Source organism: Strix aluco, chromosome 3, assembly GCF_031877795.1.
Source record: "Strix aluco isolate bStrAlu1 chromosome 3, bStrAlu1.hap1, whole genome shotgun sequence".
NCBI classification, from domain to species: Eukaryota; Metazoa; Chordata; class Aves; order Strigiformes; family Strigidae; genus Strix; species Strix aluco.
In genome coordinates this window covers 22,359,354-22,386,680 of record NC_133933.1, presented here as the reverse complement: position 1 = coordinate 22,386,680, position 27,327 = coordinate 22,359,354, and the positions used below count along the sequence as shown (strand labels likewise).

The 27,327-nt window shown below is 39.1% G+C and overlaps 1 protein-coding gene across 1 annotated transcript in view; it reads left to right on the top strand.

The window, feature by feature from the left end:
- ALK (ALK receptor tyrosine kinase) overlaps positions 1-27,327 on the top strand; it is a 320,348-nt gene that overhangs the window by 193,279 nt on the left and 99,742 nt on the right. Inside the window, exon 5 of the mRNA XM_074817734.1 lies at positions 15,937-16,064. Coding sequence (XP_074673835.1) covers positions 15,937-16,064 — 128 coding nt within the window. The remainder of the gene's footprint in view (positions 1-15,936; positions 16,065-27,327) is intronic.

Genomic DNA, 27,327 nt, shown 5'->3' with positions numbered 1-27,327 from the left:
CTGGCCTTCAAGTATTGAAATACACTATTTTGTTTGTCTTGTACTAGGCTGCTCTTCATCCAGAAGTCTTCAAAGAGCACTTGTTTTCCCATCTTGTGTGAACCCCAAACTACAGCCACAAAGAGAATGTGGTCACAGTCTTGACTGCCTCTGGGGCATCGTGTCTGAAGCAGCTAGTGCTGTTGCATGTATTTTGGCTATCTTGCTCTTATCCACGTGCTTGTCTGTGCTCTGCCTGATTCATTGCTTGCCAGTGCTATGGCTCTCCAACTCCCCCTCTCCCCTTCTCCCTGGCCTCTACTGTTTGACTCACTTGCCAACAGATGAACTTTCTGGCCTGGATATGATCTGCCCATATTCTCCAGTACCCTGTTTACACAGATGTGTATACATTTCAGAGTTTTGAATGTTGCCCTTTGCTAACACGAAGTAACAAGAAGAAATAACCTTTTCTTCTTTCTTCCTTCCTCCTGTGTTCATGGAGAATAGTGACCGGAAAAACAAAGTACAAGGTAAACCAAGCACAGAGCAGAATGTCTAATAGGGTCTGAAGGGTCCAGGGACCAGCTGCTAGGGACTGACTTTTGCACATTTAACAGGAAAATGTATTTTTCACTCTGAAATTAATTTCAGAGGGGAGTGAGGTTTGAAACATTTGACAGAAACTTCATTAATTACTCTTGATATTCTTCTAGCTCTTTGCATTTTCACAGCCTACATCAACAGGAGCAAAGCACAGATTACTTCAATAAGTTGATAATAATATGCATTTTCTTGTATTAGATTCATGTATCCTGTTTCGGTGCAAGTTAGGTTCATTCAACTGAAGCTCTGAGTCTATAGCTGAAAAAGAAAAACTGTAGATGTGGCTACTATTGAGCCTCCAGTACCATTGATCTGGGAGCACCAGTAATTCAGCGTGCTTTGTTGAAGAAAACAGCTGTGAAGACAGAGATCTTTAGCCAGTAGATCATCTTCTACCCGTGCAGGATCACAGAATGGTTGAGGTTGAAGGGCATCTCTGGAAATCATCTAGTCCAGCCCCCCTGCTCAAAGTAGAGCCAAAGGAGGGTATTTTTACATATTGATAAGATGCTACCTGAGCCTTCTCTTCCCCAGGATAAACAAGCCCAACTCTTTCAACCTCTCCTGGTATGTCAGATGCTCCAGTCCATACTGTCATTATCTAAGGTACTCATCTAACATCTACTTACCGAAGTATCCAAACTATTCCTCCTCGTGTGGCTGTAGAGTTGAGAAATCTTTCTTCTACTGGCAGAATTCATGTGTGAGTTAACTGAAGTGGAATGTTTACTGAGACAGACTTTAGGGCTTCTAGCAGAAGAGGGCCTACCCCATCCATCCATCCTAGAAAGAGTGTTGTTGCTCAGACAGGTTGCCACATCCACTGCTTTGACCTCAGGCTATAATTTCTGTGAGCCTTTAGCAGATCTTGTGGGGGACTACAGTGTGTTGCATCTCTACTTCCCCACTTTCATAATAAGTGGACATCATGAAGCTTTATGTAGTGGTATGGGGACCTCAATGGGCCTTTCCCTGGCACCTCATGTTTAAGCTTGGAGGGTTACATTATGTTATAGTGCTCTCTTAAAATGCTGAAGGTTTACATTATGCTGGTGTATCAGTATCGTCAGAGGAATAGAACTGACTTTTTGATTATCAGAGTTTAGTAAAATTGAATTTAGTTTGTTTGTCCACTCAATTGTGTGTGGTTGAACAGAAAGTCCCTCAAGGGAGGAATCTCTGTGTGTGCCAATTCCATCATTTTTTGAGCCAGTTCCATCATTTTCTGTATAATCATTGTTGTCTGAGAACTTAGATGTCTGACTAACAAAAATTATAAGACGAGTTCTTGAATTTACATGGCTCACATCAGCAGGTGTGAAATGTAGTACATAGATTCACCGTTTCTCTTGTTGCAATGAAGCGATGGTTTTCATGGGTCATTACTTGCTTGGAAATTAACTTTTTGCATCCACGAAGCGCCTCAGGATACAAACTTGTCCCTGTGAAAGTAGGAGGGGAGAGAAGGTGCCTAAATCTTTTCTTTTCATGAAGTAGAAATTGCAAAACATATAAACACCAGGATGGGAATGCTGGAGTTGCTTGTATTTGGCATACTCTAAAAGGGGTTTGTTCACATTTGCAAAGCAAAAAGAAAAATCTGGAAGGCTGAAACAGAAAATGACCAACTGCAACCAAAGCATTTGCTGCCTGTTTGCTCTGAATGTGCAATTGGCCTTGGTCTTTTAATTATAATCCACAGAGATGGCTCTGTTCCCTACCCACCCTTGGGCTTCCAGACGCACTGAGTGCTTAGGGCTTGGGCTGCTAATGCTATAATTGAAACAGCTGCTCTGGTCTCTAAGTACTTTATTCATTCACCTTCGAAAATGTTGATGGATCTGTGGTGTGTTCTGGGCCCTTTCTGTAGATGTGAATCTCAAACACAGCCACTTGCTAGATAGAACTAATGATGAGAATTTGCTACAGCTTTTAGTGTGTTGTCTCAGTTTTTAAAAGGAGAAGAAAAAGGGAGGGGGTGAGGGAAAGCTGCTCTTAGGCCATAATGCTCTTTAGAGTAAATTCACTTTACCTACAAGACCAGACATCCTAATTCTCTATTATTCTCAATGACTTAAACTACAAGTGAATGTAAAATATTACTAGGCCAAAAGGTCATTATTTTTACATTCTGCACTGATTTTTAAATTAGTGCATACAGAGAAGAGCTTCTTGGAATTGTTCTGTAAATGAGCAGAGCGTTCGGAGGGGCCCACACTAATTCATGAAAGCCCCAGGCTAGTGGTTGCTCTGCAGCCCCCCATTTCTCTCTTGCCTTGGGACTGCAGTAAAAGGGCTAAATTGCTGTTGCAGTCCTTGTTAAAGCCTGCAAACTTCAGGCAGTCAACAGAAGCGCAAGTATACCCATAGCCTTTCTCGATATACCTTCCTTTGCTCCTTGTTTTTCCTTATCCTTGTATTCAGCTCATTTCTGAAGTACTGTCCAGAAAAGAGGAGTTTGTTGCTGTGACAGATGAATGCATTTAATCAGTGGACAGTCATCCTAGTGTGGGCTAATGGCAAAGCCAGGGTACAGCTGGCAGTGACTAACATGGACCTATTTGGGCTGTGGGGAGACAGTTACTGACTAAGACACAATCACTTGACTGCTCTGATAGAGCTTCAGCGTAATGGTGTCTTCATTCCGGCCCGTTGCTCAGCTCAACATATCCTACAGACTCAGGCAGCTTTAACCTCTTTGTGACTAGAGTTTGGTATATCCTGAGACAGCTTATCCATACAAAAACAGTTGTGCAGAAGCATCTGAACTCTTAATTACCCAAGAGCTGGTTCACCCATAAACAAGCTGAAACTGCATAAAACCTTTGAGATAGGTAGAGGCAAGGTCCGCTGTGGTCCATAGGCTGGTTTTTATTTAACAGTATTGATTGTTCTTGGCAGATATGGAGCCTGAGAGCTTTGTGGTTATGTTTGTTAGGGAAAATTAGAGGTCATTGTGAGGCTTTGAGAGTCAATAAATCTAAATTTTGATGAAAAAGACAATATCCTACTCTGAAGCAAGTACTCAGGCAGCCCATGTGGGAAAGCAATGAGGGAAAAAAGAAAGGGCTGGGAATTTTACTGTGTCTTTCCTGTCAGCCTGCAGCACTTGGATTATGGTTGTATTCTGTTCAGGAGAAGAGGAACAGTGAGGAAACGGTCCTAGAAAATAGTACATTGAAAAATCCTCTTGATGTGGCATGAAACAAATTATTAATGTCAGGAAATGCAGTCTTGGTGTTGCTACCCAGTTTATGCTGCCTGTAGGCAAGCTGACAGTATGTACCCCTGCGTGGATACTTTGCATACCTGCAGCCTTTGCTGTCTGAAGTGCTCAAAGGTTGTTGCTGCATCATATAGCAAAACTCATCCTTGTTCAGAGATTGATTTATATATTCAAAATAGAGTTTAAGTCAGACTCTAGGAATGGTGCCTGGATTAATTTGGCCTTTTTAACTCAGCTGGGTATTGTTAACTTAATTGAGCCTTACAATATCCTCAGGCACCAAGTATACCTTTTTATACCTAAGTTCACAGAAATGTCACAGTGTTTCTAAAGTCACACTTGGAATATCATAGCAGGGACCTTTCACCCCATTTCTGCCTTGTGAGGGAATTGTGGAATGTTTTTTTTTTCCAGTCTTTGTCTAATACAGGTGAGTTTGCAAGTGAGACTTGCTTTTTGAGGCTGAGCTCATGTTTCTGAGCTTTCCAGGATGCTGCAGTGCATGGTCTGCTTCCCAGACTGGTGTCTAAAGGCAAGAGCTATCCCAACGAATGTTATTGACTTGCAATTACTGATGCCATTTAAAAAAAAAAATTTTAAAAAAAAGACTACTTGAATTTGAAAAACAATTTCATGTGATACTGAGATGAACAGCATTGGCAGGACTGCTGTGTTTTGGGAATGCATGAAAAGGCCTAGGTATTTTCTTTATCAGTAAACACTAAAGACAGTCATCATGTTTTCATGCTGGTTTAAAATCACTGTTCGAAAACACCTTCAATTTCATTGGCAATATTAACCCAAGGAAATGAGCTTCTTGCTTTAGGTTCCTTTTTATTTGACTGTGAGGAGTCAGTAAATTATACTAGAACATCTTGTGGAGTCTGTTTTCTATGCATGTTCCTTGTCAAGGCTTTTCTTATTTATGCTCAAAGGAAGTGTGTATGCCAAATGTTGAGACTAACAGGCAAATGTGTGCTGAGCTAAATAAAACATCTCTGTGCTCCAAGTTCCGGGGAGTTGAGATCCCAGACAATGGCTTAAACTTGTCTTTCCAGGCAGTAGCAGATGTGGTCATCTACTCTTGCCTTTCCTTCTGGATGTTCAATCTGACCTGCTACGATTCTCTTTCTTGGAAATAGCCAGTACTAAATGAGAGAGATTATATCAGTGGTTCAGAAACAGGCTCAACGTGTGGCAGAAGTTAGACTTGACTGTAGGCAGCATTCCTTCTATTTGGACCTACACAGCAGATGTCATTCTCATGTATATTCCAAATGTGGTAAGGTTGTGAGAACATTGTTATCAACTGTGATAGCATTGCTGTGACTGCTGCTATGTTGAAAGCTGTGCAAACCTCACTTTCATGGTGTTTCTCTCTTTGAAGTTGACATTTCATTTGTTATGCGGTACGCTCTGTATGGCTTCTGATGTGCCATTTGCTCTGACAAGTAGACACTGGCCTCACAAGTTCCATTTCTTAGAGTGCACTAACCACATGATTGTCTAAGTCACTCTTTTTTTTTTTTTTTAACATCTTTCTTCATTCAGAGTCATACAATTAAAAGGCCCCCTTCCCCAGCAGGGTAACTACTCTTACAGTACCCGCTACGTAAACAATAATGCACACAAACTTTCTGCATTCCAAGCCTCATCTTTCCCCATTCAGATCCTTCCTAATTAGTCATTTCTTTCAAAAGTCTGTTTGAGGGAAGCAAATTAAATTGGAATAGGAAGCCGTTAATCAGGAAATACATCTTTTGTCTTCACCCCTGCAATTTCCTTTCATGCTACCCCTCACATTGCTTATGTATAGACATCTTCTGTATTGTGCAGTTCTATGGGAGACATTTCACTTCTATTTATTTTTCACCCTGTTTTATTTTTATTTACTTATCTATTTTGCACCACGTATGGCACACCCTATGCCTAATGCAATCATATACCTACCTCTGTGTTGCAGTCAGACACTGAATAGCTGAAGTTAGTGGAAAGGTGGCATTTGCTGAGGATTATCTCCCAGCCTTTTTGGTTTCTGGGAATCTCTGAAATCCAGTTGGGCTATTTTTTTCTAACCAGACAGCTTTTTATGGGGTTTGACCTGATGAAGGGGTTTTAGAAGCCTCTTACAGGAGGTTAGGGACTGTCTTGTAGTGAGCGGGAATGCCTGGAGTAGGTGTTCTGTAAGCCCTTCTGAACCTTATGATCCAAACAGTCCTTCAGCTAGTCCTTAATCTTTCTTTGGATTTATTGATACCTTATTTTGAAGTCTAAGTTATTAAAGCTGCTAGATAATTGTGACATATCCCTAAAGAATATGGAGTTAAGCACAGCTGTTCTTTTAAGTAAAACCTTCCCTCTCATGCACTCTTTCAGCCTTTGAACCTAAAATCTTTCACGGCTTTTATTCCACCATATAGATGATAAGCAGACACAATATTTGTACTACCCTTTAGCTGTGTCATGAAAAACCATTGCTGAGTGCTGAGGTAAAAATCCCAGTTTAATTGGTCTCCCAGACATGACTATTGAGAACTCAGTTATTTCAGAATACGTTGCCACTACTCTTCTCTTTGAAAAGTCATCCTGTCTTTCTGAAGCCTTGACTGTACTTGACTATAATTAAGATTAGATTATTTTTTACTTTCGATATTTAAATAAAAAAATGAAAACCACTCTTTGGCACACCTAAGCAGTGCTGTACATTGGGTTGAGAGGATGGAATTTCCTTCTGATCCTCAAAGACAATTAAGTTACTCCCTGAAGCATGAAATTTAATTACCCTCATCAGAAGCAGCATGATGCAGTGGATTAGGACATAGGAGTAAGAATCAGGATTTTTTATCTCTGATCCTAGTTCTGCCATCTAGTTATTGACTAAATGAGTCATATAACCTTCTGTGCCTCCTTTTCACCCACCTGAAAAATGAGGTGTTTGATTTCTTTGTGAAGGTGCTGTGAGGTCTGTATAAGCATCTAAAGATGTAATGGTTTGTATGAATGCTAAGTGTTCCTGGGATTGCCTTGGCTTACATGCTGCCAGCAGTTACTGTAATTTGTTTTCATACAGTGAAATCTCATTTTTTGGCAGTGTTAGTTTCATTAAAGGAAGTGTAATCAAGCTCATATGCAAATAGGGAGAGGACTACAGGAGGAGGTGACACTAAAGAGCCATTGTGCATCAGAAAAGTATGCTGCGCTGTTGTTCTTTCCACATCAGCTTTGATGCTACATCTTGGTTATGATTACTAATTGTAGCATCCCAGGAGTGCCTCCAACCATGTATTTCTCAAGAGGTGGAGGAAAGTTCCACCTTGCAAGGTTTAACCAGGGAGCAGAAAGGAAAGTTCAGTGCCAGGTGAACATATTCCTCTGGGCAAGTTGCTTAGCTCTACTGTATTTGCAATTGCAGTAGTCTCTTGCTGGAGTGATTAGTCATGTCATGTCAGTGGGGAGCTCCCATGAAAAACTCAGAACTGTTTATTGGATGTGATGAAGTGGCTAATTAAAATAATTTGTTCTGTTGTTTAAAACAACAACACTTTCTCATGGCTCAGCCCCACTTGGCCAACAGAGGTTTTGAGTAGACAAGTTTCTCAGCATACCTGTAGCTTTAAAGTTACATTTCAGAATGGTCAGTAATAAAAATCATTCTGTAAGTATCTGGGTTACTCTTTCCATAGATATTTTAAAAAGGAAAACTGAGCTAATAATAACCGTGCCATTTAGCAGGTTACATTCCAGTGCAAAGGTGCCAGATTACTGTGTTGGAAAGACGTTTGCCTTCCACCATACAGTGTAATTTCATTGTCTGTCTTTGAATCTCTCTGCAGTTCCTGTGCTTTTTCTTCCAGGGCCTCTGTATTAAATTCCATTAAAAGATTCTCATTTGTAATCACAAGAGTTAGATTTAATTGTGAGGCTGCAATTCTTCAGTTCCTTACCTGATTCAACTCTTTACAGTACTCAAATGTAAGTCTTCAAATTTTCAGAGCAGGGAATTTGCTTTAACCAGGTTAGTAAAGCAAAATCTGTGGAACAGTGATTTTTCTAAGAGACACTCAGGAAAGAGATACAAAAATATTAATATTTTTAACTCTATGGAAGTTAACAAGAAAATATTTTTTTCTGTAGGTTTTATCTTTTGCCATTTTAATAAATTTTCCCATGTACAGTAGTTGTGGTCTTGTAGCATGCTGTAAACGTAGGAGGAGATTCTACTACCAATGAAACTCTAGTGGCTTAATTGCAAACTTTCATTGTTATCCAAGAATAAATATAACGTAAAAATATCCTTTACTTGTGTCCCACTGAAACCTAAAGCAATTTCTGCCCTATTGCCATATCTCCCTGGTTGAACAATTCTCAGGTGAGTAGCTGTACAAAAGAGCCCAGCATTGCAATCCTAAAAGGAGGGTAGAGTTAACTTCCTTCCCAACACATGTGAGGTGGTATCATTGCAGTCTGGAGCCAAAATCTTGTTAGTCTCCCGTTCTAGGCATGGTAATTACATGCTGTGTCTGACTTATTGGTCAAAACTAGCAGAATTACAGAGCATTTTCTTAGGGGGCATGGTGGTGGTGTTACTAGTTTTGTCTAAAAAGGATTAAAAGAGTAAAAGGAAAGAAAATCATTACAATTATTTAATCTTTTTTATGGCAAAACTTTTGTCAAGCCATCTTCTAAAGGCATTTTGAGAGAACGGCAGGGAAGCATTCTTGGAACCAGTCACAGGGATGTTAAAGGTCTGATCCAATGACACTAATAAAGGTCTTATCTGTATTTAAGTTATCACTAACAGTTACATCTTGCTTATGCAAAAGGCCATAGTAAGGGTAGAAAGACAATTGGCATTAAATCAATAGAGGAAAATGTATACTATTTTTTTTTTCTCTTACTAAGTAGAATGTTCCGTGAGCAGAAGAGTTTACATTGCAAAGTTTCTGCATTCCACATCAAGAATTGCCTCCTTTAATGCTGAATAATCTCTTGCATTAATATGCAGTAACTTTATTTGTTGCCATCTTAGAAAGTAAATCCTTTTCAAGACTATATCATCATGCATCAAATTCAGGCCCTGATGTCTTTTAAGTAGTTTTAAGAGCAGTAAATTGAAATTAATTTAAAGTTGATAATTAGAAGTAATTACAAGACAGTGTATTGCATTGTTTGAACTAATGAGAAAAGAGTTTACACAGCCTCCTATGGGTCATCTTATTTTTTCGCCTTTTGTCTCTTAGAATTGTATTAGCATCTTCTTGAAAACATTTTCTAATTTTCTGTTTGCTGCAGCCTGAGAAGGTCTAGTCTGGTTCTTTCTTTGTGCACTGCCCATTAATTGCTGAAGCAAAAGGAAGTCTGGAGCAGTATGGAGGCAAGATTCAAAGCTGTTATAAACTCCTGTATAATTATGCAATGGCATGCAGGATTGAGAAAGTTACATTCTTTCACCAGTTCATCTAGAAAAAGGGGAAAATTTTTCTTTTGGACTCCTACTGATAATTTTTAATTCTGCCTTTAACATGGTTTCATTCTCAAAAATCAGCTTCTAATTTTTTCGCTACCTTTAGCGTGCCTCAGGTGGATTTTGATGTGAAATACTCTGATGCAGCTGCTGTTATTGCTATTTAATTTTGTAATTCCCAAAAGTTCGCTGAACCTTTTACCAAAGAGATAAAACGAAATTCTTGCCGAGATACATTGCATTTTCCTCCCAGGCATACCATGATAAGTGTTGGTAACAATAGGAGTATTTCAGATGAGAGAGAGCCTGGACCTGGAGAAATAAAATCACACTGTAACTCAACTTAGGTATGAGGAGTCTGTAAAATTCCACAATTTTTTTCTGTGGTGAGTGGAGATGAGAGAGCAAAACACAGCTTGAATTCAGAAAGCTTTTTTCTTAAGGAGAGGGGATAGTTCAAAGTTTTTGTCTTCCCTCAACCTCCCGTTAATAACTGCTGGGAGCATGGAAGCTGAATCGTGACCCAGGAGGGGCCATGCAGCTCTTCCTTTCCCACCTCACAGTTAGGTGCATTTAGCCCTCATTTACTATATATAAGGCAATAGGATTTAAGGGTCTGTTCTTTGGTTTTTGCTAATTGTTTCCATTTTGTTTTAATATGTTGAAGACTTTTGCTTTCAAATTGGCCTCTAAATGTGAGAAAGCAGTGGCTTTCTCAGAGCCAGGCTGGAATAGTGTTCTGGGTGAAACAACGTATGCCTAGGCGCTGGTGCAAACCAACAGTGCCCTGTACTGAAGACGTAGGTGGCAACACAGGTGTCAGGCTGGCTGATGGCACGGAATTTAATTCTACCTTCCAGATGTAGATGGATGTCTGGGGAATGGTCACAAAGATGGTTGCTGTACATAGGATGTCAAGACTGAAGTCCCAAAGCTTGCTGGAATCAAGCATTTTGAAACCCCTCTTTAGCAGGATGAAAGAGCACTCGATGAGTATGTGTGTGTTAATTGGATTCAAAATCATTTATCCATAAAGACAGACAAATGCAGGATGCAAGTGTTTTGGCTTGAGTTTTCACTTGAGAGTTCTAGCACATTTTTTTGAATTCAGTGCCTCTATGAGAGCATCCTGACTTGTACTTGTAATTAATCAGTGCTGGCAGTACCCAGAGGAGCATGCAAAATGGCATCTCAAGCATTAGTGTATTGATTAGAATTAATCAGGAAAGTGTTCCTCCTGAAGCTACATGAACAACTGAAGAGTGTCTAAACTAGAAATATCTCTCAGAAATTAAGTTCCTGTGAAAACTGGATTATGGCTTCTGAAACTGGGTAACTACATGTGAAATAGAAGTGGGGAATCAAAATCTAGTACCTGGCAAACTGAGTCATGGATGGGAGGTTTAAGAAAGGTTAGGTTACAGAGAAGTACTCTGTCTTGTTCAGGATCTAACACATAATCCTTGCAGGGCTGTGCAAGGCCCGAGGTAGTTTCTAGCATGCTTTCGTGTTTAAGGAGTGTGAATGAGAATACAGAAGGTCATTTGAAAATACAGCCCTGGTACTGTGTTCAGGCTCTGTCAGCAGCATTTTCTGTTTTGGAGAAGAGTGATACAGCCTTGTAAAAGAAACTCTGGGTGTTGCCCAAGCTTTCTTTAAGCAACGAATTCTCTCTAGATAATACATCCATGTCTGAACTCATCTGAAGTCTGAAAATATTTCGATCTAGGATTTTGAGCTACTCTGTCACTGAAGACCACGGTGTTATTAGTCTCTGTCTAAATCTAGGTATATTACAGATTCTAGATATCCAACTTCTTTCTTACTGTAACTTCAGTGAAGGTCCTGTTGGGTGGATCTAGCCCGCTATATCGAGACACTGAGCAGCACCTAAACAATACGATGTAGTCTGTTGCTTTACAACCTAAAGGATTAAATTAAGGTGTTAAACTGTGGTCTTTTTTATTGCTTGAGGCAGTACCTAGAGAAATCATCATGGTTATTATGGCCAATGTTGTGGTAAAAATAGGGGTTTATGTTGAAGGCTATGTGGAGATGATAGCTATGTGCACAGTAACTGATGCCTTTGTCCTTGCAGTTGTCAGCTTACCAGTCTGATTCATCACTCTGTAGAGTGCTTGGAGGTTATGCAGAGAATAACAGGAGCAATCTGTTATCTGCTGTAATTTGCTTTTGGGAACTAAGTTTCACAGAATCACAGAATGGTTGAGGTTGGAAGGAACCTCTGAGATTGACTAGTCCAACTTCCCTGCTTGATGCAGGGTAAGCCAGAGCCATATCAGATCAGGTTTTGAGTATCTCCAAGGATGGAGAATTTCTGGGCAACCTGTTGCAGTGTTCAATCACCATTAGAGTAAGCAAGTTTTCTCTTGTGTTTAAATGGAATTTCTTGTCTTTCAATCCAAGCAAAGGTACCTTGTGTTTGCCTGTTGTCCTTTCGCTGGGTACCACTGTCTGATTCCATCTTCCCATAACATATAAACATTGATAAGACCCTTCCTGAGCCTTCTCTTCTCCAGGTTAAACAATCCCAATTTTCTCAGCCTCTTCTTGTATGTCGGATGCTCTAGTCCCTTAATCATCTTTCTGTCTGTTTGCTGGACTCACTTCAGTAAGTCCTTGTCTTTCCTGTGCTCCAGCTGTGTCTTCCCAGTGCTGAAAAGAAGGGAGCAGTCACCCCTTTGATCCGCTGTTCCCAGGGCAGCCCAGGAAGCTATTGTCCTTCGTTGTCATTGAGGACACATCGCTAGCTTATGTTTAACATTTTGTTCACCAGGATCCGCAAGTCATCTTCTGCACAGCCACTTTCTGTCCTGTGCTGGTGCAGGGGATTGTTTCTCCACAGAGACAGCACTTTGCATTTCCCTTTGTTGAACTTCATGAGGTTCCTGTTGGCCCAAATTTCTAGCCTGTCAAGACTCCTCTCAGTGGCAGCCCAACCATCCTGTGTATCAAACACTCCTCCCAGTTTGACTGGAAACTTACTGATGGTGCAGCCTGTCTCATTATCCAGGTCATTAATGAAGACAGAAAACATTATTGGCCCCACTATTGGCCCCGAGGTATACTGTTAGTGACTGGCCTCCAGCTGGACTTTGTACCACTGATGATAACCCTCTAAGCCTGGTGGTTCAGTCAGTTTTCAGTTTACCTCACTGTCCACTTACATAGTCTGTACTTCCATCACTTTGTCAGTGAGGATGGGATGGGAGACAACATTGAAAACCTTGATAAAGTCAAGATAAACAACAACCGCTGCTCCCCTCATCCACCAAGCTGATTATCTCAGTGTAGAAAGCTATCAGGTTGGTAAGCATGATGTCAGTAAGAAGAGGTTTCACATGTGATATTTCCCCATATCTCAAAAGATGACTGAAGTAGCTTTTCTGTTACCTTGCTAAAATGCTTTCTAAAATTTTCTAAAATTAGATTCATAACATATAGGCCACTAATAGAAATTTAATAAAGCTAATACTAATTAACATCTAATGCATATCAGTTATGCTGAAGTAGATCTTGCTGCTGCCAGGCAGCCTGTAGTACAGGATCTGGAAATGAGTATGGGTCTGTTAAATACAGGGTGTTGTATGGAAAAGTCTGGAGATCAGAATCCCTAATCTGCCACAGAATGACAGCAGAATCGACTCCCATCCAAATTTGCCCACAGGTCTCTCTACTGACCCAGAGGCTATTTTTAGCGTCCCTGATAAATCCAGCAGTTAGTGTCATCTTTAGCTCATTTATTTTTGTGTCTCTGAAGAAAGAGGCTGATACTTGGGATTTCTTTTCACATGAATCTTTGAATCTCAGACAACCTATTGTAGGAATTTGTACCACAAAATATGAATATATTTTGTAATGAATCTGGACTTGAGTGAGTCTGCCTTTTCCAGTCTTGCATTGCAGTGATATAAAATACCTGCTCGGCAACAGCTCTGGGAGTTAATAAAGTTTCTGTGGTAAACTATGAGAGGCCTGAGAATTTCAAACTAAAGTTATTGCACCAGTAACTCAGAAAAGCAATTCCTAAAACTCCTGGCACATTTATCCAGAGGGTGAGCAGTAGCACAGAAATGGAAATCATTGTTGAGAGCCACTGTGTACTTGGAATTAAAATCTATCAGTCTTCTGAAGCTGAGGAGAACGATTTTCATGACATACAGATGATTCTGTATTTCATAACCAAAATTAAATCTAAGGTGTTTTTTTACTCTATTTGTAGGGAAATTCGTATCCTCTAATCCCTATAATATGCCTAACTTTAGATAACATCAAAAAAAAGAATGTACACAGAAGCTAGGCATTTAAAATACTATCAATGCTTTATTTAATTTCAGTAAGAACAGATTTATCTATCTGGGGGAAGTGAATGGAAAAGTAGCAAGGATGCCAGCGTCCCCTTCTCAGGCAGGAACCTCGATCACAGAAGTCGGAAGAGGAGATGTGGAAATGAAAATAACCGTAAACAAAAAATGAAACTTAGCAGTCTAGTTTCACTCTTCTTGCTGGAAAGAAGGAGGAAGAAACCTAGTAAATCATTAAAAAGCAGCATTTGCTTTTCTGAGTTGCAAGTTGAACTGCATTTAGCTGTTAGCAGGGTCTTTATGCACCCCTTGCTTAGCACTTTCCGTTAGGTCCTTAACATACCTGTTGGCAGCTTCCTTGCCTGATGGGAATTTTGTCCAGTTCAGCAAAGCATAATGACACCGTTGTGTCCCTGATGAGATAAACAGTGTGTTTGTCTCTGGAGCAAAGAAAAGTCTCCTAGCTAGTAGCAGTATAGGGTCTGTGATTTGGGATTGATTCATACATGTAGCAGGCACAAATGATGGTTGGTTGGTGCAGATGTCATACACATATGTTGTTATATTTCCTTTCAGAAGCGTGTCTTAACTTGATAACATCCAAATTTTGGCGTACTTCTGGAGAAAGAGGTTCTTGTTATGGATGCAAGATCAGCTGTGCAGTTTCTTTTGTTCAGAACAACTGTTCCAGTGGGTTTACTTTCCCAGAAATGTGTTCTTGTGCACAGCCCATATACACACACAAACCCATACAGCGGGGGGTGATGGAGGTACTTGATGAGGAAAAATTTTTGTAAGAGCAATGAAAAATGTGTTGCCCCTGATGTGTTATGTCAACTAGAAATAGTTACACTCTTCCTCAAAAATGCTTAATATTGGTGTTTGAAAGCAGCTTAAGGAAACACAGCAAGTTTTTCTTCTCATCTTTTAAAACTTGCAGCTGAACTGTAAAGAACATTTCCTAATAGGCTTTATTAGACCCCTGTTGTCTTGTTTGGCTCCAGCTGACCAGTTACAGTATGTTACAAAGAGATCTTTTTTCCTTGGTGCTGCATTTTTCCTTTAACAGAAGAAATGTAAAAAAGTGGATTAGTAGTGACTGAGTGGCTTTACAGACTCTCTTGTCTCTGACAATATTTATGGTTAGCGAGCAGGCACAGAATAAACTGGGGAGAAATGGGTGATGGGCTCTGTATCACTGCTGAAGTAACACACGCCTCTTGGGAAGCCGCCTGTCACAAATGGTGTCAAGAAGTGATTTTACTGGCAGTCTGAGCCAAGGAAAGAAAGGTGAAATGGGCCAGAGTGTGTTATCATACAAGTATTTTATTCCTAGAAGTTTTCCTTACAGATCAGAATTCCAGTATATTGGGGAAAAGACAGATACTTCTATTTTTACTGTCTACCTTTAGACATGTCTTGTTGGATACAGAACATTTGAAAGTTAAATCAGATGCTGATGTGTAAGAGTTGAGGGTCTAGGAGTAGTTCTTGTGCTGTCTGACAAGGTGTTTCAGGTGGGGTGGCAGACCCAGTGGATCAGAGGTGAGAAGGTGGATGTTAAAGACAGCCAGGCCTTGATGTCTTCTAGCATCTCAGAGAATAAATTAAGCCCATACAGACTTTTTGTTCTCATTTACTCTTGGCAAGAAGCAGAGTAAGTTGAAACACTATTGAAATGTGGATGTTAGTCTCCAGGGCTGCTAATCCAGTTCCTTAGTTTCTTGATTTACTTGGTGGGACTTCTTGTTTGTTTGGGAGGTGGAGGGGGAGGAAGTGCGAGGAGGAGAAACGACATGCTTTAGTTGTAGTGCTTCATGCACATGTAGACATTCCAGCCAGCTACATTAGAAGCAAAGCCTGTTACCTCAATCAGCGACGCAGTGCTGGGAATTAGAGCTATTGTGCAAGCCCTGGAGACTGTCTTATTGCCTGAGTGACTAAGAGACTTTGCCGGTGAGAAGCAGAAGAAGTGATGTTTAAAGGGGGTGTGCATGTGCGCTACAGATTTCTTTACAGCTTGCTTTGCAAAGAAAGTTCAGCTTCTTTTAAACAGCAGGCAGACATCTGAGAAATCCGGGAGCACAGAAGTGTGACAGAAGAGAGCAATAAGTTACTATTTATCTGGGTTTTTCACATCTTAGCTGGATGGAAATCGTGGTGCTTAGAAGCTTGCTTTTGGAAAACCGGTGTGAGGGAAAGGCCCTGACCATGGAGCACTGTGAGGGGAGTGAGGGCCACATGTGGACCTGCTGCTTTGGGGGATTTAGTCCTTGTAAAATAGCCTTTCTTACCACTCCTCTTTGTTCTTTCCTCTTGCTGTATGATGAGACCAGATGGGTGTTGCTTCAAAGGAGAGTTGGACATCTAGAGAAACCATTTCGGATCTCACTGGAGTATGTTGTTAATGGGAGCAAGAGTGTAGCAGCGGTGGATTCCTTTGCAATGAAGAACTGCAGTACAGGTAATGTAGAGTATTTTATTGCTTCTAGCTCATAGTGTTTTGATGCCTTTTTGGAGAGGAGCATGAAGTCTGGCTGTTAAGGACCTTCACAGAATTAGAGCTTCTTGTCAGATCATTTAAATTAAAAATATAGGGTGCCTTCCAGGGAAGAGTTTTTTTTAATGCTGCCTTAGAAGTTTTTAACTTCTTCAAGGAAATAAGATGGGATTTTTTTCGCTTTAGAAAGAATTTCTAGGAAAATTTCATTTGGGGAGAACCAAAGTAGAATTCATCCTGGCTTGCCAGATGACTATCCTGACAACTTCACTTTCTGCAGTGGAAGTAGAACAGATGAGTGGTTCCTAGACAGATAACTTGCAACCCATCTCTTTGATGTTCCTGGTAACAAATTTCAGGGTTGTTTTTTTAAACAACTGTGGAAAACTTGATTCTAGTAAAATATGCCTTTCTTTGGCAATGTTCCAAAGCAGTTATTGCTGAGTAACCCCTAACAGCTCGATGTAGTGTGTGGAATTTTAGTAATGGGCAACATTAATGAGGGTTACTTTTGTAAATACAAGCTCCATTATCAGTTGAAGTATGTAAATTTAGTGCTTCATGCCAGAAGCAGCTGCATTTTAGTTCTACCAGCTTTATGAAGCTTGTGAATCATACTGAAATCTTTAAGTGACATGTCAGGGAAGAGTATTATTACTTGTAGCACCTAACACATCACCTTTTGTCCATTTTATTTATTTGGAATACTGCATGTCCTTCTTTTCAACCTGTCTAGGACAGGGGAATCTGCTGGCGAATATACATTATTTTGGTTATTTACGTTGCTGTCCACAAAGGCCAGTTGTATTAAGGGGTTTATTGCACTGTCCGTACATAAAGGTGATCTCTAAGCTCCAACAAGGAACAGCCTGACATTGTGCTGAAAGCGCAAGGCATGTTCAGACGTTCCTGCACCTGTTGTTCTGCTGCTCATGTATGGAACGCATCTTGGTATCTCTCTAAAGCTGAAAATAAAGTATTTCAACTCCCCCTCAAAAAAAGTGAATGGGATAGAGTCATTCAAATCCACAGCGCTTTGAGAATTCGTTGCAACAAATTTTATGACAGACTACGGGAGATATTCAGCTCCCATGAAGGTACGTGGATTCTTCTCTTGGGAGCACTTGAAGGAGAGCGGTACATGACGGTCAGTCAGCTGAGTCAAAGCATAATGTTGGCTGAGTGAGCTCATACCAGTATTGGGCATTGTTCTGCAGATGACAGATGTCAGTTGCTGAGGCTATTAAGATATATTGTGGGCAAAAGGAGGAAAAAATCTCCCATTTTGTCTACACATTTGTAGCAATTGCGTACTCCCCTGCTCTGCTTACAGGACACGGTGCATGAATAATGCCCCCAGGGAATAAAACCACTTTTTCTTTTTTCGGTTGGTTGAAACTGCTAAGCCTTTTGCACACAGCTGACGATGTGGTACTGTGTCCTTTTACGAGAAAGAAGGTGGTGATGAGCAGCTGAGGGTGGCACCTTAGGCTTGGAGAAAATAGGGAAAGCAATAAGAAAAGATTAATCTAAATTAATTTTTCTGCAGCTGGTAGAAGCCTTTGGGCAGCTTAGCTACTTGGATACTTAATGTCACTGACGCACCTAAAACATGGGTGAATTGGGGAAAGAAACACCTGAGAAGCAGTAACAAGCCTTCAGCCTAGTTTTTCTAAGCCTTTTGAAGACCATATACACAATTTAGAAATAAGTTAAGGCGCATAGACAGTCTTAGGAAATTAGGCTACCATTTCCATAGGTGAATACAGGCTTGGATCTAAATTAGATGCCAACAGGGGCTTGAAGAATATGGAAGTCTGAAGTTGGAATTTGCTTTTGAGCACTGGGAATTCCATTTTTTGAGTTCTTTCATCATGGAAAAGATAGGGTTTTTATTGCATTTGAACTGAAAAAATGACAGACTCTTTGGGATTGAATGGGGAATTAAAATTCAAAAAAAAAATCAGATACTGATAAAATTCTTAATTTTTTTTAATTCTAAATTTAAAAATTCTAGATTCATATCCCATCTAATTAAAAATTGAGTGGAAACATAACTCTATCATGCCATATCTTAATTGTGCTTCACATTTCCCCTTCTTCATCCAACAGTGCAGCAGATTAGAAAATCAAAGTGATTTGTCATTTGAGCATCTTCACATTTCCCAATTCTCATCATATAATCAGTCTTGATTGGGTTAGTTTGATAGGAGAAAAGCTCTTACAGATTGAGATGTTTCATTTGGTTTTGGTTTTTTGGGTTTGTTTTCTTGGCGGGGGTGGGAGGGTGTGTTTTTTATAAATGCTCAGGATAGGCCAAAACTGTATTTGGTACAAATAGATTGCTGTAGTTAATTACCACTGTTCTTCTCATGCACTTCATCCTCTAGCTTTAATTCTTTAAGGGCTTTTTAGCACTTGACATGTGCTAAGTGCTGCTTTTTTTTTTTTTTTTTTTCAGAAAGTTTTCCTGAACCATAGGATTAGATTCTGATCAGAAAGCCACTACAGTGAATAGAAAGGCTGGCCTTCTATAGGTTTTGGATCAGGACAGTTAACAGGTGGCATTGCCTGTTATCCTACAGCCAATTGACTTTCAATTACTGTCATCAATGTGAAGCAGATTGTGTTTGTCAGTGTTTAAAACCTAAACTATTGATTGCCTAATTTTCTTTTTTACAACTTACTATTTAAATAAATGCAGTATCCAAAGCAAAAAATAATTACAAATTACAGAGAAGTAATATATTAATTTAATAATGTCAGTTAAGAATTTGTTCCTTCTACGAGTAAAGTAATTGGTACAGTGGCATTTTATAGTTGATGGTAATTTCTAGTAATAAAAATAGAGTTCATTTCCTAAGTAATGTATTGACTTATTAATGATATTTAATGGGTTTCTTAGTGATTTTTTTATTGCAGTTGTAAATTAATTAATTTGCTAACTTATTTCCAAAAGTCTTAATTAAAGTACTTAATAGTAAGCACAAGTAAATGACAAGATATTGTTTTACTTAGCAATGTTCGATTTACCAATTCTAAGAAACTTTTTAAGTAAGGGGTGTGGAGATCAAATGCTTCTAAAACCTGTTAAAGGTTTAATGATGCTCCAAGACTGTTAAAAGCAGTTATTTCAGACACTCAGCCTGTCCAAGAGGAAGCACTTAGCTTTCAAGTTTTCAAGCTCAGTAAGCAACATAAAAAACATTTATTTTGGAGAGGGAAAAGGCTGCGTGTTGTTGATTAACTTAATGCTTCTGACCACTCAGCATTAGCTTTTTTCACAGGTACTGAAAGTACATAGAAATACACTCATTACCTTCAGAGCTGGTAAGAAGTTAGTTCTGTAATGATTTTATGATTATAATACATACTCAAATTTCTGAATGTTGAAGTTAAGGCTGTACTAAAAGCAAAATCCTTGATCAAAAGCAGAGGACCTCTCAGGAAAGAAAAAATTTTGAAGACGTGAAGGCGATTTTACTGGGAAAAGAGATAGTGAGGGAGGAGTAAGAATATGGACTTGCAACATGTATGAAGAAATATGAGCAACTGCCAGATAGAATTTTTCATGATTCTGTTTGATAAATAGTCTAACAACAGATTTATGAATCAACTGCAGGAAATCAATAAGGGCTTTCTCCAAACAGGATTACTTACGTATCTGAATCATTACTAAAATGATGGTTTTGTGTATTCAGACAAAACCTGAATATGTATCATTTCAGTTTTCTCACGTATGCTCACTTTCTGCAGTTTGTCTTATAAATTAATTTGCTGACAGGATGTTGTGGTTAACTGAACTTAATGAAATACCAGTGAGCCCCTTTTCAAAATGAGTTCTTGAGGCTTCCTACTGGAAAATTGCCTAGAGAAGTTAACCTCTTCAAAATCGAGAACTGAAGTAATATCAATGTATCCAATAGAATCGTAGAACAGCCCAGGTTGGAAGGGACCTCAGAAGATGATCTGGTCCAACCTCTCATGGGAAAGGGAGCCTAAGTGAGATTATCTAGCACTCTGACCACCTACATCTTGAAAACCTTCAGTGATGGGGACTCCACCACGTCCCTGGGGAGGTGGTTCCAGTGATTGTTTCTTCTCACTGTAAAAAATTTAAACAGGGGTTTCTAATTGAAGTCCCACATGACACACAGCTAATTTAGATGTTAATAATTAATCAAAAATTTTGTATAACTACTAAGTAAATTTCACTTGAGTAAAATTGCAAGATATTTACAGAACATCTATGAAACAACTAACTTAATTGTGTCAATATTTTTTTTTATTAATTATCTGCTTAGTTGTAATTATAGGATAGCGGAGAGAAGTGGAACCAACCATGTCCTCTTATATGGTTTGGAGGTCCACCACTGCCCAGAAATTCAAGGGAACAGGTGAACAGAACAATGAGCACAGTCAGTATTGTGCCGTTGTTATAAATCTGAAAAATATACATGATTTAAAGAAAAAAAAAAAGTCTTGAATTTCAGAAGTACTTGTTTCTATTTGAGGTTTAGGACCAACATTTACCATAATACTTACTTGGCGTATCCAGGTCATCTTCGTGTAAAGGAAGCTGGAGCGTTTCCTTTGGCATTAATGCCATGGTTAAGGAACTTACCAAGCCAGAGGATAGATCTAGAGTTAATTCAAGTCAATGGGAATTATTCAGTATGTTTGGATTAAGTTCTGAGTATCCTTCATTTAAAAAAAAAATGGCCTATGCCATTTATACAGTTGCGTTGAGCTGGTTTTCCCATGGATCTAATTTCACTAAGTAGACATTTGGAAAGGCCTTACTATTTTAAGAATATTTGCCTCCAGATGCTTTGGCAACCACCTTTCTCCCCATCTACTTCTGCTCCCCCATGAGCTACAGCTGGTTATTCTGACTTCAGGTAGTGTGCCAAAAACTCTCTCTAACCTGCTAGTGTGTTAATCCTGTAGGGATCTTGTGTTGGAGACAAAACCACTTTACAGATGAGTGTGGTGGCTGTAGTGAAGTGAAATCCTTTTAAGGTAATTCCAAAGTGAAAATTATTTCACTTGTGGTTTGTGCCCATTTAAGTAAAATAAATTTAATGCAGTTGTTATGGGGCTTATCTTTGTTTTCATTTTTCATTTTCATCTTTTTAAAATTAAGTTGTAGTAATGCTAGGAATAAAAAATTAAGCAAATTTAGTCTTAATATTGCCTCTAGGAAAGGCATAGTAACTCAATTAGTGGTAGAGTAGCTTCTCACAGTAATGAATTAGTGATTATGCATTTCTGTTGCTGACTGCGAGCACCTACTTCTTGTGGAGCCAAATTTAGACAGTGATGGTTATGCTAAATAATTTAATCTATTTAGAGCACTAGTGTACTCACCAAATGCGGGGGGGGGACGCACAGGATATTAACCTGAATATCTAGAGCATTTGGTTGTCATAAGTCAGTCATGCCAGTATGTTGCTGAATGGAACCTAGTGTTCTGTTGTTTTATTTAGTAATCAACTGATGATATATTTGGTTTTTTAAGAAATGAGGAGGGAGGTACAAAGAAATGTTTTAAATGGTGCAATAATGCTCGTAAAACTGGTCTTTAAAATTGATGCGTTCATCCAGAAGGTGGAAAGACTGGAGTCTACCACAGCAGGAATGAATGTAGGTGTTTCTTTGGCAAAGTTACTGTCTTACCAGAGTGGGCAGGTTCATCTACTCTAATTCAAAAAACGTCAGGTGATTTGTGTTAAGAAGCCATTGAGAATTGGGAAATTTCAGCCTTTAGAATTCAAAGCTTTAATAATCAAAAGAGAAGGGCCTGCTCATAAGAGGTACTGAAAACTGCTTGAGAGACAATGTTCCCCTGCAAGTGTTGGCAGTTGTGGGTCTTAAGTACTTTTTAACACCTTGAAGAATTGGCCAATACATTATCTTTTTAATGCTGTATATGATTTTTATCCTGACCTTCTCCCTTAATTAAGGCTTATTTCAACAGGGGAGCCATTGATTCAGTGAAAGAAAATGAACTCTGTAATCTGCTTTCCCCAAATTGAACTTATTTTTATTACTATTAATTGCTGCCACTTAGTTCTTGTGATGTTTTAACTGCTTTGATTTATTGAAACAATCATAGAATTCACTATTATCACTTGAGAAATGGGGAGGACAATGATGATTTATGGATGACCCAATGATTTTAAACCAGTATTACTCCAGATTCAAAGATTTATGCAAGCTGATTCCATTGTGTAAGTGGATGACAGTCTATCTCTCTGTTTTTCTCTCCATAATAAACCCCCACATTTTTGAAAGACTGCTAGCCTGTAACAGAGGGCATGCAGAACCTTGATTTTGCTAAAACATAGTCAGGGATAGTGTTGCTCTGAGTTTTGTTTTATATAGATCCATGAAGTTCCCTGTTAGCTGTAGGAAAGGTTTTTTGATTTAAACAGGACTGGTTTGAAGATGTGAAGACCTGGCTATGCAACTTGATTCATGTTTGTGAAGAATTACAGTGGTCTCTGAGAAGAGGTGAGAGACAGCAGGAAAGCTTAGAAAGTCAGAACAGAGGAGGGAGATGATCAAGCAAAAAGGGTAGGAGTCAGACTGCGTGAGCAAAAGAATAAATGAGAGAGGGAGAGATGAGAAAAGGAGAGATGGCGATAGACCAGTAACACTGAAAACAAATGACAGGATATCACACAGGAATAATTGGTCTAGATAGTGGAAATGATTAAAGAGTTTGACCAGTTAGAAAGTGATTGGAATAAACATTTACAATCCAATTAATTAACTAAAGCAATCAAACTTAATCAGATAGCCAGTCAGTCAACCAGACTGAACTAACTAGATGGACAATCTGTTGAACCAGCAAAGAAACCCAGTGAGACTGAGGGAAATTCAGTGGATTGTGAAAATTAAATGAAATGCAAAAGGAATAATCAATTAACATTTAAAATTACCAAATGCAAAGATAAATAGGTGGGATGTTCAGGTGGAAGATAATCCCTTTTTCTGGCATGTCTCACCAGAGCCTAATAGGCATTGATGAGCAAAATAATTTTTGGAGGATGAAGAACAAGAATGAGGAGAAGATGGGACAAGGAGAGATTTTCTCTGTGTGCTTCCAAGTTGTAGAACACAAAATAATGTCAGCAGCAAGAACCTTATTTTTTCAAAAGCCTGCATAAGTGTCATGCATACCAACGCTGGATTCTGAGGTACCACTGCACTGTAATGGTACAATGCATACAAGATTGAGAAAAAGTATAATTCTTCCTCTTTCTTTAACACAGTAAAGAGTTCTTTATATTTGGCTCAGGGCACTTCTATACTTCAGGGCTTATCTTCTGAAGTATTCAAGTTCATCTTGTTTTCTGTGTCTGAGAGGTCTCATTGCAAATCTGCCCCAGTCTTGCTGTAAGACCCTGTCCATCTCTTCCCTTTTTTTTGTCCAAAACCTTCCTCTTTCTGCCTCAGGGAGCTGTGCTTGCTTTGTCCTGCTGTTCTGTTTCTGCATGGTCTACTGCAGCTAGCTTTCTTAGCAAACCAATTGCTGCACCAAGCTACAGACATTGTTTAATAATTCTGCACTTTATCTAGTATGGGAGAGGTGTGGCACGTTGGTGCCAGCAGTGATGGATACAGTGAATTAGACACTCTGCAATAGAACAACTGAAACCAAAAAGCCTTGACCTTGTAATTCCAAATCAAATCCATAATACATAAATAGAAATGCCAACTGACTAAACCTGATGCATCGATTTTTCCCTGAAAAATTTAAGAATCTGTAATGAGGGACCAAAGTTTTGTGAAAAGGAGTGCGTGCCCTTTCAACAAATGAGACTCCTTGATGCTGTATTTGGAAACTCACAACCAGTACCTGCACATCAGAATCTCAGTCAGGATCATTAAACCTGTATGTTGCGATTCTTTTACTTTGAAGTAATGAAAAATGTGGGGAAAGAGAGGAAGTTTCAAAAGCTGCCAAGTGACTTAGGAGCACAAATTAATGGGAACCATGCTCCTTAGTCCTCCAGGAGTTTTCAAAAATGCCATCATTACTGAAATGCACTGAGGCATGCCTTCCACCTGTGAGGATGAGAAAGGACAGACCGTGCACTGTGCTTCGATGGAGGCAGTTTTACGGAGTACCTCCATAAATGAGGCATACAGGGCTTTTATGAATTGAGCCTTTGAAAGCCCTGCTAGTAAGGCATATTGATCCAGAAGTCACACACGGGTGGCAAGATCTTAAATTACCAACCAGGTTTTATTACATGAAAGAAATTTTAAGAATACTTTTTCCCCCCCTTCTTTAAATGATTGCCAGCTGAAATGCTGAAGTTTTGTACAACTAGGAGGTTGCAAGCACTTAAATGAGTCAGCTGGACTCTGGGTCCAGTTCCAGGTTGAAGTGTATTGTTCATGGGGCATGACTGATGGGGTATCAGCAAATTGGTAAGCAAAATAAGAAGTTTGGAAATGTTTTTTAGATCTACAAGGACATACAATTTAGTCAACTCTTACAGAGAGATTTATCATGTTCCAAAAATAGTATCAATGGTGGATTTTTCATTTGATGTGAATAGAGATGAACAAAGCAACTATTTTAGTACTTAAAAACTTTGAAGGGTTGAGGGGCAATCTGTCTGGTTCTGTGAGATGATGGGTTGTGGCATACTGGGATCTAAGCTGTTTTGGTTGATTTGTGTGAGCCTCAATCTAGAGTAAATGATTTTGTGGAGACTACAGCAGTGAATATTCCATGCACTTAAGCCTAAATTATGCACCGGATTTTTAAGACGTCATTTAGAGCTGTAAGCAACAGCTGCATAAATCCAGCATCATGTTACATAGTACAAAAAAAGATTAATATGAAAAGGATGAGATTTCAATATTTCTGTAATATTATCAGTGTTGCTATTGATTTATAGAAAGTCACTGTTGACTCTTTAAGCACCTCATGGAATAACAGTGTACGTACATGTGTTTATGAACATATGTTAATGAAACCATAACAGAAAGAAAGCAATCACTCTAAGACCAGAAACACTAAGTGTAAAGTTTTGGCAACAGTATTAACTCATCAGGCACTTTTATTGTATACATCAGTAACAAAATAGTAGTAAAGTGAATCACCTGTCTACAAAAATTGCCGAGTGGCTTAGACAGCAAAGTAACGGAAGTATTTACTGCATGCAAGCTATTTCCCAAAGTAAAGGAAGTAACTATGAAGTTACTTGGGTGGAGCTTCTGCTAGTGAAAGTTGTAAAGCACATTGCGCGTTAACCCTATTAATTGTTGGAGCTTCCACTGTGTGCATCAGCTGAAGATCTGTCCCTATATATTTATCAAAGCTTTTGAAAAAGGAGGAGCCTAACAAGAGGTTTGATAGGAACATCACGAATTTGGGCCGGTTTCTTTGTCATTGCTGGGCTCTTCATAGCCAACAGAAGAGTTTGGTTTGGAAAAGAGAAGAGTTAGGTTTCAGTTACAGCTGTTCATTTTATTGTCAGTAAAGGAGAATGGAGCTGACGCTTAGTGTTTGCAATGATACATATTGCTATAAAGTTACATTGATTTTTTTAAAAAATGAATTGCAAAATACATTTTGTACAAAGTATATTTTCTAAAAATATAACTTACAACTGATTAAGACAAATGAGAAATGCAAAATAACCTTTTCTATTGTATGTTGGAAGGAAGTTCTACTCCAAGAGATGTTTGACTTGCTCATCTTTGCACAAGTGCTTTGTGGTGGTCTTCCATGCTTGCAGTGTTTTCTGTTTTCTTCTAATTTCATCTTTGGAGCACCTCCAACTTCCTCTGCTCCCAAGTGAAATCAGGCAATTTCACTCATTTGAACAAGACTATTCCTCCTCTTTCCCTGTAGTCATAAAACATTCCTGCCTATCTAATCTCATCACAAAACCTTTAGGGCAATTATTACTCCATTATAAGTTTATATTGTAGCAAGTAGTCTTCATCTTAATTGTTGATTTGTAGAATGTGGGCTAATTTGTGACTTCATGTAGCTCCCTTTAAATTATAATAAATGTTGCTTCTTCTGTTACTAGCAGTACCAGACATCAACAGTGTCTGTAATGCATTACAGTTGTCTTTTTCAAGTATAATAACAGTCAGAGCATTCTCTGGTTCATGTTAATTTTTGACTTTTCAAGTAAACAGTGCACTCTTCTCCTGGACAATTAGGGTAATTGCCAAAATGAAACCAAAGTGTCATGACCCAACAGGATGCCACCAAATGGAAGTCAGTCGTGCAAAATTACTCTTCCTATGCTACAAGCCCACAGTGATACTGTTCTGTAAATACTACAGAGAAGTTTATTACTGTTTCCATTTATTCATATTGCTATACCATCTCAGAGCAGTCCTTACAGATGAGTTTGGTCTGTGCCGTGCACTGAGTACAAGCAAAGGAAAAAGAAATTTGATTGTGAATTCCTTAGCACAAATACAAAGGCAAGTGGCAACAGATGAATAAAGATGACCAAAGCCCTTTGGCTGGGCCACAGTGAGTGAGCATTAGATTAACTGACACCTGGGGTGGAATTTAGTTGTGAAGAAGTGGAAACAATTTTAAATAACCCTTTCGTCGATCTTAGAAATGAGAGAGAAGTAGTGAGTGAACAGAATCAGGCTATTTGTGGCAGCAACAATAACCAGCAGTTTACTGGTGCATCTCTAAAAAGTTTAAGTCGAGGGATTTGACTGATGAAACAGGAAAGATTAGACTTGCTGTCAGCTTTGAGTTTTTAGTAGATGCTAGGCATTGCCTAAGCTGCAGCCGTATTGGTATAATTGAGTGCTGTCTCTGGAGACTCCTCTTTAGAAAACTGCACTCATTCCAAAAGTTACTCAGGCAGAGAGCTTGGTCATGGCAGAGCTTCCCTGTTTGCCTAAGGAATCTTGCTGTACTTATGTGGGTTTTACTAAGTGCCAAGTGTTCATAAAGAGTGCGTAGGAAAGGCGTTAGATGAAATGAAGACAGTTTCTTTTCCAGTTTACAAAGCCAAGCAATGGACTTGTCCCTTTCTCCTTATTTCTTTGTCTTAATAGTGTATAGGAGACCTCTTTCTTGACACATCTATATTCTTCTGATGCTGGCTGCTTTTTTTAGCATTTGAACAAAGGCCAGAAAATATTTTCAGTGGATCAGAGACAAAAAAAATCTTCTCCTAAGCTCCAACTTGCAAAGCTAATTCCTAAGCAGTTCAGC